Source organism: Apteryx rowi, unplaced genomic scaffold (assembly GCF_003343035.1).
Source record: "Apteryx rowi isolate R43461 unplaced genomic scaffold, aptRow1 scaffold_651, whole genome shotgun sequence".
Taxonomy (NCBI): Eukaryota; Metazoa; Chordata; class Aves; order Apterygiformes; family Apterygidae; genus Apteryx; species Apteryx rowi.
The window spans coordinates 22,533-35,435 of NW_020450929.1; the positions used below are offsets into that span (position 1 = coordinate 22,533).

Here is a 12,903-nt window from a genome sequence, read left to right on the forward strand (position 1 = left end):
CCCGGTCGCTGCCCTCCCGCCCCCGTGAGGGACGCGCGGCCTGGAGCCGTCCGGGCGGGCAGGGCCCCGAGGAGAGGCGAGGACGGACCGCGGCGAGCACCGGCTGCGCGGGCGCTTCTGCTTTAGGAAACAGCCGGGGGGGAAACTCCGCTAAGGAAACGCTCTCCCGAAGGAAAACAGCCTCCTCCCGCGGCCCCTCCATCCCGCCCCAGCAGCGGCGATTAAGGAATTACTCGCGCAGGGGGCAAAGGTTTCGCGGTCGGACGTCGAGCGGCTGCCACAGCGCAGCGCGCCGGCGCCGAAGCGCTCTGCAGGTCGCCAGCGCCGAGGCGACGCTCCCCTTCRCGCCACATCTGTATCCTGCCACGTTTATTTATACCCGGAGTTTGTCAGGCGCTTCGCGGGGCCGCAACGGAGGGCAGGCAGGGAGGTTTGCATTGCCTGTAGGACACCGCGGTGCGCGSCCAAGGGAGGCCGCTCGCCGGCGTACGGGGGGGTCTGTATGCACGTGGGGCAGGGGTCTGCAAGAGAATAAAAATCGTTCTGAATCACCGTTCAATAAAACTTCTCTCCCCCCAGAAGAGCTTTGCTCACGCTTATTTCTGCTAGACTGAACCGGCAGCCGTTTTAATTCCTGCACTGAAAATACTGCCCCGATATTTCAGATCCTGTAGTCTCGCAAGGCTGCAGTGACCAGGCGCYGGTCCCCGACCCGTTGGCAGTCCTGCCCCGAGGCTGCGTGCTGTCCGAGGACTGGCCTTGGCTGCACGCGCACCCGGGGCAGCGCGGCCAGCACGAGCGTCGGCAGGCCCGAGGGACTGCAGCGGGGCTTCGTGAGAAAGCAACGTGGCCCCAGGCTGCCCCTCGGCTGGAGGGGAGTTTATCCGGCCGGAATAAGAGGCTGAAGGAGGGAATGGAAATGACAGCACAGCAGCACAGGGCTGATACCGTTCCCGAAAGGATACGGCCAAGCATCAGCCTCGTCATGGAGAGGATGACTGGGCAGGATGCTGCTGTCTGGGACCAGGCCCTGCCGGGCGGGGTGAGAAGCACCCAACTACATATGGCTAAATACCCTGTCTGCTTCCAGGCCGGGCTTCGTCTCCCTTCGCCAGGAGCTCGGCGTGGAGAATGGCTCTGCTGACTCGCGGTGGTGCCGCTTGCTGCGCTCCCGTCCTCCGGAGGCACCAAGCCCCATGAGCAGGGGGACACCACCGCAGCCCCCAAGAGCCAGCTCTGCTCCTGGGGCTGCCRCGGCGCCAGCTCACCACGCCAAAAGCCTCCCGCGCCCTCCTCCCGGCTGAGCCATCCCGATCGGGCACTCTCCTCTCCTCTCCCCTCTGCGGCAGGGGCTGGGAAGCAGCAGGTGTCCTTGGGCCGAGCTACGAGGGGAGGTAGTGACAGCAGCGAGAAGAGGTTTGCAAAGCAAGAGCGTGTGGATTCACAGCCCGGTCCCAAGGCCAGGGGCAGGAGAGCTGCTCCACGCGCTGGCACGTGGCAGCACATCCCTGCCACCATCAGCCCAAGCACTGCAAAAACGGCRGTGGCCTGGCTCGGTGACACCAGAGGGCTTCTTCTGTCCGACCCTCTCTTGAGACAGAGCAGGAGCACAGCGCACAGGCTGCTCGCATCCAGCAGGCATCAGGACGGGGCACATGGGTGCTGAGCACCTGCTTGGCAGGGCAGGGACTGGCAGTTCCCATCTGTCCATCCGGAGCCCTGCTCACGGGGCATCCCRCCTGGTGGGACGTGTGAACGTGACTGCTGTTAGAGGGGACAGGAGTCCCCTCTGTCCCCCAGCAGTCACAAAACCCATCTTGCAGCTGGCTGGGCCAGCACCGGGAGAGAGAAACCAACGCCAGGGCCTGACGTTTCCCAGAAGAGCAGCCACAGAGAAGGTAGAAGATCTGGGACGATGCCAAGCCCTCACAGCCCCCAGCCGCTGCCAACGAGCAACCCAGGCAGAAGGACAGGCATGACCAGAGGAGTCCTATGAGGCAAAGGTGTCCTTGGCTCCTGATTCACAGGCTCAGGCGAGAGCTGATCTGACCTGCTGCTGCAGGGAGCCCCAAAGGGCAAGGATGATCCCCGAGCACGCAGCCCTACAGAACAACRGGGTTTATTACTACAACATCCGAGGAAAGCAACATACACAGTTTCTGTGGCTGGAGCAGCTTGTTCTGCTCTTAGGTGCCAAATTTCTTCTGTTGGATGGGTGGTGGCAGCTGCGTCTTGATGTCCATGATGGGCCGCTCCACCATCACAAGGCAGTTCTCGTCCAGCAGATCCGCAAAGAGCAGGGGCTGCAGGGCAGGGAGGGGACAGGAGATGACAGCGCTGCCGGGGACAGAGCAATGTCTCTCCCTGCTCTGCCTCTGGCCCTGCAGCCAGCTCTGGCTTAGCCTTAACCAGRGACGCTGCTTAAGGGACGTGGCTCTGCAGAGAGCTGCTGGGGAAGGTCAGAGCCCACGAGATCACAGCAAGCGGCAGCACCGTGATGGGGACGCAGAGACTCAGAGCCCTGCTCTGCCGCGCCAAGAGCACGTATGACGCCAGCAGCGCTGAGGAACAGCTCAGGAAGGCTGCGTCCAGACTACGCCAGGACAGCAAGCATCTTGCTCCAGAAACAGCGACGAAGGGAGCCTAGCAGGACCATCTCTGCACCCATGGCTCCTTCCAGCTAGCAGGGCATCCCGACAGCATCGCGGCAGCCTCCTTGCTCCCTCGGGCCGAGGGCACCCACTTCCTCAACGCCACCCCTCCTCAGAGGCAGCACGTGCACAGCAACACCCACCTGGAACTTCTTGCAGATCTTGAAAGCGTGGAGCTGTCTCTTCCTGGCYGTCTCCGGCAGCTGCTTCAGGGCGCTCTGATTCATCAGAGAGGCACTGTCGTCAGGCAGGGGCTGCAGGGACAGCGCACAGCACACATCAACGCTGCCCGGGAGTCACCACCGCCTCCGGCCGTCCCTGTGCTCATCAGAGCCACACGCAGGTCCCTCCTCCCGCTCACGGAAGGAGCAGGAACAGCCACTCCAGTGAGTCCCAGCTTCATTGAGGAGATGGCCTGGGCACAAGCCCAGACCTCTTCCTGGCACAGACACACGATATCCCCTTCATCCCCCTTCCAACAGCCTGGCGCACCCCACATCCTCCCTTCCCTGGCCAGTGCTGGCCAAGCTCTACCACCGCTTTGGCCAGCAGAGCAGTGCCTGGTGGGCAGCACGTGTTGGGCGCAAGGGGCCCCGTGCTCTGCACCATCAGGATGGCAGAGCTGGAGAGAGCTGCAGGAGCATCCCCTTCCCCTCTCCTCCCTGGGCAGGCGCCAGGCTGGGCTCACCAGGGACTTGTCGAGGACGCAGAACATGTAGACGTCGTGAAGCAGGATGTGYGAGGGGTTCTTGGGGTTGAAGGCGATGTGGGTGATGGGCGAGTCCCTCTCCAGCCAGGCCTTGTGCAGCCCGCYGTTCTGCACCGTGCGGCTCCAGGCCGTGTACTGCTTCTCGGGGATGCTGAACTCGAACAGCTGCAGAGGCAGGAGAGGGCAGATGGGGCAGCTCAGCRACCCCGGCCCCGCAGCCCCGCTCTGACACCGCTGGGGACGTGACGGGAGGGAAGGGAGCTCCCTCACCCCAGCCCGTGCCAGGTTCGCTCCTCCCCGGGGCATCGCCCCGCACCAACGCACACGCAGGCAGCCCCCGAGCCAGCCAGGCCGTGAGCGCATCGTGGGGACAGGCTGCTACCAGCGACAGCAGGCGCTAACTGGCTGCTTCGCGCTCGCGACGCGGCCAGCGAAGGCCGGCTGGGCTCTGTCGCTGAGCTCCAGCCTCTGGCCCCGAGTCGCAGCTCTGCTGCGGAGCAGTGCAGCCGGAAAGCCCCAAGCCAGGAACGGAGCCGTAAGGAAGAGTCTCCAGGGCCAAACGGGRCAGGAGGAGCGAGCACGGGGCCTGCGAGCAGGGAGAGCTCCTACCTGCTGGTCCGAGTAGGCGATAACAAGGTTGTTSGTCACGGGGTGGATGGCGAGGGCAGTCACCGCGCAGCTGTACGTGGGCACCRTGCAGTGATGCTGAAAGGGACAAGAGAACAAGACCCTGAAGGGAGCAAACGGGGCCTGTCTCTGCCCCCCATACGCCCACAGCCTCTTCCCCATCCATCCTGGGATCTCTCCCTCCCTTCCTGTGCACCCATCCCCAGGCCTGCTCCAGGGATGCAGGGATTGCTCCCAGGGATGGGGGCCCATGCCGAGCCCATGGTCTCCTCCTAGCGCGGCTGGGTGCATCCCGAGGCGGAGGGATGGCGAGCACCGTTCCTGCAGCTCCCTCCGGCGCGGGCGCTTACCTTGAAGCGTTTCAAGCTGTAGATGTGGATTTCCCAGTCCCCGCTGGCTGCAGCCAGCCAGTTCCCATCCGCGCTCGACGCCAGCAGGTAGACGGCCTCCAAGGTCCCTGCGAGAACGCCGCCCGCCAGCTCTAACGGGTGCTCGGGAGCCCRCTCGGGGCTGCAAATCCACCCCCAGAGGACATCCCAAACCCGCGTCCCTCCTGCCGATCTGGCCAGGGCGCTGGGCTAGGTGGCAGCTGCACGGCTTGCCCCGGGCGCCCTGCTCACCCGTCCGTGCCGGCGCTAGGAGGGCAACATGAATGCAGCGCACAGGCTGCCAGCGGTGGGGAAAGGACCTGCCACCACCGTTGCAGGGAAGAGCAGACAGGCTCAGCCCTGCGCACCCCTCTGCGCCCATGGTGCTCCGAGGGGGGCTGGGGACACGGAGCCGGGACCCCCAGGACCTGCTCTCCTCCCTGTGCCCCCGCCCAGCGCAGCCTCAGCAGCCCGAACCTGATGGCGGCCGAAGCGTGTGCAAGTGTTTGCAGCCCCCTGGTTCCAGGAGCTGGAGCACGTGGACGGAGCCTTGATCGGAGGCGACAAAGAGGCTACCGGAGTCAGCAGAGCACTGGAGCTGGTACGCCGGGAGCAGCAGCTTGGGTATGTTGGCGACCTGGCAGAGGAGGGAGAAAGCGGAGTTAGCAGCCACCTACCGCTGCCGACAAGCCTTGAGCCTGCTCAGGCCAGTGGCGCCATCYGAGCAGTGCCGGGAGCAACCCTCGCTCCCAATGCGTCAGCACGGGGTCCCACATGGGAAAACCCAGCTCCCTGGGCAGCGCCGGCTCCCCGGGACCCTGCAGCCGCCCACCCCTGGCAGCGGGATGGCCTGCTGCTCCCCTCACCTTCTTGATGCTGACGCTGTCACCCTCGTATTGTGCTCGGTAGAGGTGGAAGCGGGAGGCTGTGGAGTAGGCAATCCAGCTGCCGCAGGGGGAAACGCAGCTGCAGTAGATGTGCTCCGGTCCCTGGAACCGCAGAGGTGCTGAGCAGGGGCTGGGCGGCCCGCAACACCCCRCTGCAGTTAGTCCCGTCACACGAAGGCCCGGCGGGGGCCCCCTTGGCGGGGGACACGGGACTGTGGTGGCGGGGAGAGCTGAGGCAGGCCCTGCTTTAAAAGCGCCCCAACCRCGCGGAGGCCTCCCCGCAGGGCTGGGTGCCACGGCAGGTCTCTGCTGGCACACGCAGCTCGTCCCATCACAGGGGGGGAGGCGAGGAGCGCCAGAGAGCACCCGCAGCAAGGACGGCCTCCYGGGCAGCTCCCTCCTGCGCCCAGCAGAGCCAGAGCCCCGGGCTCGGAGCTCCAGCCCAGCACCCAAAGGTGACAGACTAACAWGGTGACAGCTCTCGGCACCAGGTGGCACGGCCCTGCCCCGCTGCAGCCCGGAGCACACCCTCCTCTGGGGCATGAGGACACCGCACGCGAGAGCACGGGGGAAGCCTTCGGCACAAGGCCTCTGTCGCAGAGGCGCAGGAAACACCGAGACTCGCTCTGCGGCTCTGCAGGCCCCACATCTTTCCCGGGGCTGCAAACCTGCTGGCCCCCAGCCCCTGCCTCAGCAGCCGTCGCTCAGCCTTACCTTGCTCTTGAGCTGCACGAGGTGCTCGGGCGCGCGGCACACGGGAAGGACCTCGCCATCCTTTCCTGGGACGAGAAACAACCAYGCAGCCCATGAGCAACGTTGGAAAGTGCACGGATGCTGTCAGACGATGCAACCGGGGGTCTCGGGGGGAGCTGCGCCAGACAACGAGCGCCGGGGAACAGCCCAGGCCCTTCCCCGCCTGGCCCCGAGGCTGAACGCCCGGCACGCAGCCCGGTGCTAGCAGTTCAGGTAGGAGCAAGTGCCTGCTCTCATCAGCAGGGCCTTCAGGCGCTTTAGGTTCTGCTACGGGGTTAAAGACAGGGGCTTCCAAGTGCCACCCTGGGAGCAGGGCCAGGCGACTCACCGCTTTCATCAGTAGAGCCAAGTTTCCAGAGCTCTAGGTGCTGTGAGAACTGGAAGAGAAGGAGCCGGGCTTTCCTGGCACAGGAGACGAGGCGTCGCTGCGGTCAGAAATGGGCAGGCTATGGTGAACCCGAGGCCTGCAAGAAGAGGCTGGGCCAAAGCCAAAACACCCTGGGGCGCTGGGGACTGCGGGGAGGGGGAGAGGGAGGAACTRGTCTGATGGGATGGGAGCCCAGAGATCGGGACCCAACGGGGATGGCAAGACAAGCTTGGCAGGGAGCTTACACCCCATCGCAGGAGCTGCCAGGCCCACCAGGCCGAGACCGGCCACCCCCATGAAGCAGGCAGCCTCCTCTTGCAGGAGAGCTGGCCCTGCTGGCCGCCTCCCTGGGCGCTYGGCAGCAGGCCGGAGACGCTGCTCGGGGCACCACTCACGTGGGGGAAGGTGAATTTCCGGAGCGCTGCCTCGTAACCCTTCTTCTGCATCTTCTCCATGAGCGGACGGATCACCAGCTGGGCATCCAGGCCTGGACGCCGGCAGAGCTCAGGTGAGCAAGCGCGGGGGCAGAGGTGCYGTCACCCGAGCCCTCCTCGCAGCCCGTACCTCCGGAGATGAGAGCCGTCGGGCTGTGCGCCACGGCTCGCACGTCGTGGGTGTGATGCTGGAAGGGCTTCGTCCGCACCCAGTGCTTGTCCTGGCTGCCCATCTTCACTGGCAGCAGCTGGAACTGGTACGTGGCCCCTGCTGAGGTGCCCACAACGATGCTGTCTTCTTTCTGGTGAGGAAAACGGAGCGYTGGTTCGCAGGGCACAGGCTGCCAGCCCCGCGAACGCAGGCCAAGGCCTGCCGACGGGAAGGAAAGCAAGGGAGCAGAGCTTGGCGTTGCCAGGAACCAGGCCGAAACCGGCTGCATCTTTCATAGCCCTGCTCCGGCCAACCCAGGTGCCAGCCGAGCCGACCGCTCCAAAGGGACTCAAGCAAGGAGCGAGCGCGCCTGGCTGAGCGCCTCTGCTGCGCCGAAGTGGAGCGGAGCCGAGCCGGGGGGGACCCCGGGGCGCTGGAGCGCCTGCCTGGGCACCTGCGTACCTCCGACACGGCCAGGGACAGGACGGCCGAGGTGCTGACGGTGTGCGACTCCAGCAGGGTCCCTCTCTCCCAGTCCCAGAACTGCAACCTCCCAAACGAGTCCGAGCTCACGACGGTGCCGCTCGACAGGAAGGCGACGCTCCACACGACGCATTCGCGCTTCTTGGACTTCTGCACGTGGTAATTCACCATGATCCGCTGGACGGTGCGGCCTGAGACAGGGAAAAGAGTTGGGGATGGAGAGGGGAGCAGCCAGGACCGCCCGGAGCTGAGAACCTCAGCGGCTCGGGGCCTTTTCCCCCGCGCGGGGGCTGCTGAGGCGGACTCGTTCGGTTGCTGCAGGACCTGCGAATGCCGCCTCCCCGCTCGGAGCAGCGGCCCCGCGGCGCGGGACGTGCCAGCCTCGYGTTCCTGGGAGAACAGAGGCCGCCCCAGAGGAGCAGCGCTGCCCAGCGGGGCTCACCTGGGCTGCGGGCAGCTACTTACCCGAACCGACGTCAAGCACGCGGAGGAGGTCGACAGAGCCGGCAGCGATGTGAGTCTCCGACGGGTGCCAGGACAGGCACAGGACGCGGCCTGCAGAGAAGGGCAGAGAGAACAGCTCCAGACACGGCCCCGGCACCCGCAGCCCCCCGTCCCCTCCGCCCCGGGACTCACCTTGCTGCCGGTCCAGGTTCCGCTCGAACTGGACTCCATCAGGCACCACGTGGAAGAGCTTCACCGACCCGTCCTCGCAGCCGATCTGGGGAGAAGGGCTCGGGTCAGCGCCGGGGCAGGTCTTCCTCTGCCCGGGCCACCCGGACGGGGCCGGGTCGCCCCCCGGCAGCGCTCACCGCCAGCCGCGTGCCACTGGCGTTGGCCGCCATGCTCCAGATGGGGCCGCCGAAGCCGTCCACCGAGCGCTTCACGCGCAGCCTCTCCAGGTCGTACTCGCTGACGTCGCCGCCGAGGCCGGCGCCGAAGAGCCGGTCACCGGCCGCCCAGCACAGCGCTTCCACCGTCCTCGCCTCGTGCCCGGGGATGGCCTGGAAGAGCCGCGCGTGAGCGGGTGCTGGGCGCTGCCGGGACCGGGACCGGGACCCGCTGCCCCCGTTACCTTCTCCTGGAAGTAGTTGGCGGCGAAGTTGTAGACCTCGACGGCGCCGTCGGTGCGGGCCAGGGCCAGGCGGTCGGTGCGGCGGTGGTAGGCCAGGCAGCGCACCCCCGCCGGCACGTAGCTGAAGAACCGCACCCGGTGCACCTCGAACTCCCCCATGGCGGCCCGCACCAGCACCGGCACCGGCCCGACGGAGCGCGGGGGGGCGGCCCCGGTACCGGCCGGGCCTGCGGGGGGCGCTGGGTCGGGCCCGCCGCGACGGCCCGGTGCGGCCCCCGACGGTGCGGCCCGGTAGAGCCCGGTCCGGTAAGGCAGAGCCCGGTCACGCCCGGCGCGGCTCGCTAGGGCAGAGCCCGGTCCGGCACGGTAAGACCCGGCCCGACCCGCTCCGCTCCGACCCGCCCCCGCCCCGCTCCGCCTCCCGCCGCTCCCCCACGTGCGCGCCGCGCGACCGGAACCGGAAGTGCTCCCGGCCGCGCGCCCGGAAGCGGAACCGGAAGCGCGGCGCGGCGGGAGATTCGGCTTGTTGCCGGGTGACCGGGAAACCACCCCCCCCCCCCACACACACACACACCCCGTTCCGCTCCGCTCCGCTCCGGCCGGGGCCGCCCGACGGTGAGGGGGGCGGAGCGGGAGAGCCGGGCCCGGGAGCGGGGTGTGGAGGCCCCGGGCAGGGGCGGGGGGTCTCCGGAGCTCCCGGGAGAGCGGCTCGGCTCAGTGCGGCCCGGTTCGGCCGGAGCCGGTCGCTGACGCGCGGCGGCGACGGTTCCTGCAGCCCCGAGCATGGTGCAGATCGTGATCTCCAGGTGAGACCCCCCCCCCCGGCCCGGGCAGCGCCGCGGCCCCCCCCCGGCGGCCGCTGCCCCGGTAAAGGCGCCTGTCCCGTTGCAGCGGCGGGGCCGGCGGCCCGGCGGAATGGCTGCTGGTGGAGCTGCAGGGCGAGCTGGAGCCCCGGCACGGCGGCGGGCTGCCGGGGAGCCTCCTGGGCGACCTGCACTACACGCGCGAGGTGAGGAGCCCCCCACGGCCCCCGGACCGGGATGCCCTGCCCCGCCGCCGGGGCCCTGCCGCCTCCCGCCCGCCGCCGCTCCCCCCTCTCTCCGCAGGGCGTCCCCGTGCTCATCGTGGGCCACCACATCCTCTACGGGAAGGTGCTGCAGCTGGAGAAGCCCTTCGCCGTGCTGGTGAAGCAGGAGCCCGGCCCCGCGGCGGCGCCCGCCCGCTACGCCGTCACCGCCCTCATCAAGACCAAGCTTCTCTTCAAAACCCGCCCCAAGCCCATCATCACCAACGTGCCCAAAAAGGCGTGAGGGCCTGGGCCCGTGCCGGACACCGGCCGCCGAGGGGGTGAGCTGTCCCCAAGCTCCCCGCCGCCACCGTCCCCTGCCCCGGGGACCTGCCCTTCCCGAGCGGCCAGGCGCGAAGGCGCATGTCCGCTTCCCTTCCCAGGGTGCCGGGTCCCCGCACAGACGCCTCCCGCCCCTGTGCCAGAGAGCCCCAGAGCTGGGGGCAGAGGCAGGTGGCCTCCGGCCTCTGCCCCGGCTCCACTGCCCCATGCTGAGGCTGCACTGCCGCCGAGGAGAGGGACGCCTGGCCTGCAGTGACGCCTGGCCTGCCACCGCCGCGCCGGGGACCAACTGCTGTGTTGTGCCGTGCGCAAGGTGCGCTCAGCCTGGCCGGTCCTGCACTGCCACCTTACGTCGCCCTCTGAGAGCGACCCGGAGAGCTGCTGGTGACAGGCCGAGCAGCTGGGGGACACGGCCCCAGCCCTGCCTCGGCCCCCACTCCGTGGGGCAGCCCTTGAGTCGCCCAGCTGCCCGGGGCACTGCTGTGGGGCTGGAGTGGGGCACTGATCCCCCCCCACACACACACGACACGGCAGCCTTTCTCTGTGCAAGTCTTTATTGTGACAAATCCGTCGCGATACAAAACCAGACTTTTAAAATATGAAAAAATGCAGATTAAAAAATAAATAGTTTTACAAATAATCGGCAATAAGTGTAAATACCAAACAGCTACAAAAGTCTCCTAAAAAACCTCGTATTAAATAAAAAACCCAGATGCTCAACTGTAGAAAGGTTCTTGCCCTGAAAAAGAGGGCCCAGAGGAGGGAGCTGCAGCGGGGCCCGGGCGCGTAGCCGGGGGACCCGGCAGGCAGGGAAAGGCTGGGAACCGGCTCTCCCCGCCCGCCTCGGCATGCCCGGGCCCAAAACCCAGCGCCTCCCGCTGTCTAGACGGCTGCCAGGTTCCTCCTCGCGCCGCGGGCTGGGGGCAGAGGAGAGGCCGGGGGAGGCAGCTGGCGCGGCGCCACGGGACACAGCCCCGTGCCCGCCCTTGCCGTGGGACACGGTGCGCTGCCACCCCCGGCCCTTCGCCCACGGAGGGGCAGGAGCGGCGCCCGGTGCTGCCGTAACCCTCGCGCTCGCCCGGCTCTGGCCTGGCCCTGGCGGCAGCCACACCGGGCCCGCGGGGCTCAGCGCGGGTACCGAGCATGGCGATTTCTACCCGATTGCCGCTTTCCCCCCGCGCGGGGCCGCCCGCAGCGCCCAGGGCTCTCGGGGACGTGCCAGCGGGCGCAGGGAGCCCCGCAGCCCGCAGGGGCGCGCGCGTGCCAGCGCGGGGCCCCGGCGAGGCCAGGCAGCGGGCGCCGGGGCTCTTTGGCGAAGCTGGAGGAGGTGCTGCCCTCCCAGGGCAGCCGGGCCCTGCCCGGAGGGCACCCCACCGCCGGCGCCCATGCTCGGCCCACGGGTACGTGCCCGCACATACGTGGCCGTGGGGCAGGGACGCGGCGCTTCGGCCGCAAGCGAAGCGCCCCATCGGGAGGGGACGAGCGCCGTGCTGGCGAGCGGAGACCCGCCGGCCGCCTCGGGACAAGGCGTCGCGCCAGCGCCGGCACCGGCTTGCTGCGGCTCCGCAGGACGGGACGACACCAGCGGCGGGAGCGGGCTGAGCCTGCAGCCAGCTCCGGAGCGCACGTGGCCATTTCTCCATAGCACCGTGGGAGGCCCGCGGGGGCCCCCCAGAAAGCACCGAAGGACGGGGAGGCCCCGGCCCCAAGCGCGCTGCCGGCAGGGACGCGGCTTCCCCGGGCGCGGGGCCAACACCGCGGCCGCGCGAGGGCTTGGCCGAGCCCTGCTCCCGCGGCGGGCGCTCCGGGACACCCCGGCCCGGGCAGCCCCGGCCCCTGCAAGCTGCTGGGCTCCTGGTTCTTACAGAGGAAACAAAAAAGAAAAAAAAAAAAATTAAAAAAAGAAGCAGCAAGACGGTTGATGAGTGCCAGGGAGCACTTGGCCATCGCCCCTGCTTGGCGCCCGCCCGGCGGGGCCCTGCCGGCGATGCCCGCGCTCGGCCGGCCGCCCCGTCCCCGCGCCGCGTGCCCCGTCCCTGCACCGTACGCTGGCGCTCACACCTCGGCGAAGGCCAGCCCGCACTGCTCCTGCCGCTTGCCACAGCGCCGGGCCACGATGGCCAGGTAGAGCATGAGCAGGGCCACCCAGTAGCAGGCGTAGAGGATGGCGCCCGAGACGAGGAAGGCCACCTCGGTCTCGCTGAAGAGGTCCTGGCTGTAGGCGGTGTAGGCCAGCCCGCCCAGCAGCACGGCCACCCACACCGACACCGGCAGCAGCCCCACAAAGTTGACCACGATGGTCCGGCGCCCCGACGTGCCCCAGCCCGACTTGTTGATGGTGGCGATGGCGAACATCTTGGCGGGCAGCAGGCTGGACATGTAGAGCAGGGCGTAGAGGGACATGAAGATCATCTCGGCGTTGCCCCGGAGGAAGCAGGCGTACGTGGCCTTGATGATGCCCACCAGCTGCACTGTCAGGAGGAAGAGGAGGATGTTCCAGATGCGCCCGCGGTAGAAGAGCTGGATCACGGTGGCGATGAGGAAGAAGGGGAAGAAGCCGGTCACCACGGACTCGTAGGTCATCCAGAGGTGGTGCTTGTGGAACCACAGGGCGTTGTAGAGCCACTCGCGGAAGTAGGACTTGCTCCAGCGGGTCTGCTGGTTGAGCCAGCGCAGGTAGCGGGTGGGCGTCTCCGTCAGGCACTTGGAGCGGGCCGTGTACTTGGTCTGGTAGCCCAGGCTGAGGACGCGGTTGGTCAGGTGCCGGTCGTCCCCAAAGCTGCACTTGCTGCCCAGGAAGGTCTGGTGGTACCAGTCCTCGAGGAAGTGCTGCAGGAGGGCGTTGCGGTACATGCCCAGGGGGCCGCTGATGCACTGCACGCAGCCGAAGTAGGACTGGCAGGCGCGCTCCACGTTGAAGGCCATCCAGTAGCGCACGCTGCTCAGGAAGGAGATCCACGAGTCGTACTTGTTCAGGATCTGCGGGGGAGAGGACGTGAGAGCCGGCGCCGCTGCCGCCACCGCCGCCACCGCCGCCCCGGCCCCCGCCG

At 68.1% G+C, this 12,903-nt stretch overlaps 3 protein-coding genes across 4 annotated transcripts in view; 1 reads left to right on the forward strand and 2 right to left on the reverse strand.

Annotated features, from left to right (window-relative positions):
- Window positions 1-2,103: 2,103 nt before the first annotated feature.
- Window positions 2,104-8,738, reverse strand: UTP4 (UTP4, small subunit processome component). Its single transcript, XM_026084870.1, has 16 exons — window positions 8,506-8,738; window positions 8,243-8,434; window positions 8,067-8,151; window positions 7,896-7,985; window positions 7,410-7,621; window positions 6,927-7,098; window positions 6,758-6,849; window positions 6,324-6,420; window positions 5,957-6,021; window positions 5,222-5,344; window positions 4,833-4,992; window positions 4,338-4,444; window positions 3,970-4,065; window positions 3,340-3,525; window positions 2,795-2,905; window positions 2,104-2,303 (listed from the first exon to the last, which is right to left on the reverse strand). The coding sequence occupies exons 1-16, from the start codon at window positions 8,662-8,664 to the stop codon at window positions 2,187-2,189; spliced, it is 2,064 nt and encodes a 687-aa protein (XP_025940655.1). The 5' UTR covers window positions 8,665-8,738; the 3' UTR covers window positions 2,104-2,186.
- Window positions 8,739-8,953: 215 nt separating this feature from the next.
- On the forward strand, window positions 8,954-11,091 carry CHTF8 (chromosome transmission fidelity factor 8). Of its 2 annotated transcripts, XM_026084873.1 has the most exons (4): window positions 8,954-9,311; window positions 9,397-9,514; window positions 9,612-9,852; window positions 9,955-11,091. In XM_026084873.1, exons 1-3 carry the CDS (start codon window positions 9,289-9,291, stop codon window positions 9,813-9,815), a joined length of 345 nt encoding a protein of 114 aa, XP_025940658.1. In that variant the 5' UTR covers window positions 8,954-9,288; the 3' UTR covers window positions 9,816-9,852; window positions 9,955-11,091. The 2 variants fall into 2 exon arrangements, with proteins under 2 accessions (XP_025940658.1, XP_025940656.1); XM_026084871.1 differs by having other exon boundaries at window positions 8,957-9,311; window positions 9,612-11,086.
- Window positions 11,092-11,850: 759 nt separating this feature from the next.
- Window positions 11,851-12,903, reverse strand: part of HAS3 (hyaluronan synthase 3) — a 4,731-nt gene continuing 3,678 nt past the window's right edge. Inside the window, exon 3 of the mRNA XM_026084834.1 lies at window positions 11,851-12,832. Within this exon, the coding sequence (XP_025940619.1) occupies window positions 11,909-12,832 (924 nt within the window). The 3' untranslated portion in view covers window positions 11,851-11,908. The remainder of the gene's footprint in view (window positions 12,833-12,903) is intronic.